This window comes from Fonsecaea erecta (genome assembly GCF_001651985.1).
Source record: "Fonsecaea erecta strain CBS 125763 chromosome Unknown Scaff16, whole genome shotgun sequence".
NCBI classification, from domain to species: Eukaryota; Fungi; Ascomycota; class Eurotiomycetes; order Chaetothyriales; family Herpotrichiellaceae; genus Fonsecaea; species Fonsecaea erecta.
The window spans coordinates 199,810-202,132 of NW_017387259.1; the positions used below are offsets into that span (position 1 = coordinate 199,810).

General features: G+C 54.7%; 1 protein-coding gene across 1 annotated transcript; it reads right to left on the reverse strand.

Moving 5' to 3' along the window:
• Window positions 1-822: 822 nt before the first annotated feature.
• AYL99_11792 (hypothetical protein) lies at window positions 823-1,497 on the reverse strand (the record flags this gene model as incomplete). Its single annotated transcript, XM_018843297.1, has 1 exon — window positions 823-1,497. The coding sequence occupies one exon, from the start codon at window positions 1,495-1,497 to the stop codon at window positions 823-825; it is 675 nt and encodes a 224-aa protein (XP_018687399.1).
• Window positions 1,498-2,323: the final 826 nt, after the last annotated feature.

A 2,323-nucleotide genomic window follows, 5' to 3' on the forward strand; every position in this document is an offset into this window, starting at 1 on the left:
TGTTCCGGCCACTTCTCCGCGTGTCCGTGTATAGACGGAAATCCGTCTCCGCAATATTTGATCAAGAATCAAAACTTTCCTTTGGTCTTCTTGGCCTGCCTACCTCCGAGAGCGGCTAGACAACATGACGAATTACGAGTCTATAGGGTTTCTGAAATCTCGAACGGAGCCGTACAGCTGTACAATAGGCCTGAGTCCGCCAGAAGTGTCGGTGGGTGCATGATGTGGACAGGATGAACTGGCGAAAGATATATGATCCGGAGCGATGCTCCTACGCAATTGACCCCTGACCCCTTCCGAGGAGGTTGGTATCAGAGATTTATCGGATCCTGCAGCCCCTAGCTCTAACCCTATCGGCTCTTGTTTCAAAACAAACACGTCGGGCAACATCGCCGGTCTCGTGAATATGCTGAAGGGAGTAGTATCGCCATGCTCCTTAGCCAACACCAAGTCCAACCCTTTTTTCTCTCGCTGCCAGCCCCTTGTAAATCAACATCCCGTCCCCGAAAGCCCTCCTTCGTCACTCTGACGACAACCATTTCTCTATGTTGGAAAGCAGCTAGAACTCCGGTCAGTGATCCGATGCAATGACCTCGTGCATCTCCTCTTCCACGTCCACCCCGGCCACCGGTCCTGAATCCGCCGGCAGCAGCTCCGCTCGGCAGCAGCTCCGCTGACAACTACTGAAACACCTGCGCAGCCTGAAGCAGTCCCTGTGGGCATTGCCAGGTGAAGGCTGGACCGCGCGGTCCCGCCTAAGGGAGATGCTCACCATGAACGAGGAGCAGCACATATCCTTCTTCCAATGCCGGAGCAAAGACATCAGCGTCGTGGCGAAAAGGACCTTCCAAGGGATGTTATCAGCGGTCTGGCGGTAAGCACGTATAAATACGGAGTGTCCGGGATCGAATCTGCTGTCTTTAGACTGCCGTCCGGCTCTCCTCTGTCCCGCAACACGCTCTGCATAACATATGTGATACCGAGCCTCGCAGTCGGTAAGCTCTTGACCAACGGACAAACAACGTACCCCTCGAAATCCCTGCTAGTTGCGAGAAGATCACCATTGAGGATTTTCTTAAACGTGAGTCCAGATGCTGATCGCTTGACCAGGGACATCAGAGTCGTTAGATGAACCGCGAAGTTCTCTGGTCCCAGAGTAGGCGATAATGGCTGGCGAGTGTAGCTGGATGACGCCGGGTGCGAAATTGAGAGTTCCTGGAGATTCTGATCAATGAATACCGTAGCCTTCGACCAGAGGAGCAACTTCAAGCCAACGAGCCCGTAGATAGGAGGCCAGAAGCCCGGTATATTCCCTCCAGGATAGCATCCATCACAATACCGGAGCGGGATGCAATAAACTTGGGAGAGCCGGCCACGGAAGACTCCCGGCCGCCAGGCGTGTAGTGCTCGACGCAGATGTCGACGCTGCAAGAGTGCCTTCGGCAACCGCGACAGCAGGAGCCCAAGCTCCCCGTGGTGCACCGCTGCTGGAGGCATCGTGTGGTGCCCTATCGGTGCTGGCGGCAAGCGTTGCCTCGCCGACAACGCGACCGGATCACGCGGCAAGTGAGCTTCGGTGGCACCAGGTACAGTCCGTTGACCACACAACAGCATTGGCCATCCAGGAGTATCAGCTGATGGGAATCCAGACTCCTTCTGCAATGCGCTACAGGGGGGCAACCTGCCAGACACAGGGAGGGGATACATACCAATAGAAGGGAATAACCTGACCGAGTCTACGCAGCTCAGAAGCGAATCCGGAAGCCGCGCAGGCCACGTAAAGTTAGACCGCCTAGAATGGGCCATTTCATCATGCATAGGCAGAGGGTGGTAATGTGAGAGATTGGAAAGCGACGGGCTGGAATGTGAGGGCCGAAGTTGAACATGGGAATATGAGAGAACAGATATCAAGCAAATGCAGTGCTACCCATTGCATCCCAGTTCTTTACACTCGACCATATTCCCGCTATCACGCTTTGCGTCTGAACGGTTAGAATTGTAGTACGAAGGACTCACTAAAAGATGGCTGGGTCGGCAGCGAGAATGATGTGGTAGCAGCGCGGGCACGTGCCAACCTTATCGTGACCCTCGACTTCTAGCCCCTGCAAGGAGGAAGTAAGGATTCGGATGCGAGATGCAGAGTGGAAGGATTTCGGAGCAGAAAACGGGAAAGATACAGTAAGGAAGTGAGTTACAGGGGGCTGTGCTCTGTGTCAGCCAATGTATGGTGACAACTCTCCCTCTTCGACGACACGTCGCAATGAAGCCCCCATTCGCCGACAGAACGAGGATGGATCTGGGGCCCAGCAGGTCCCTGCACACT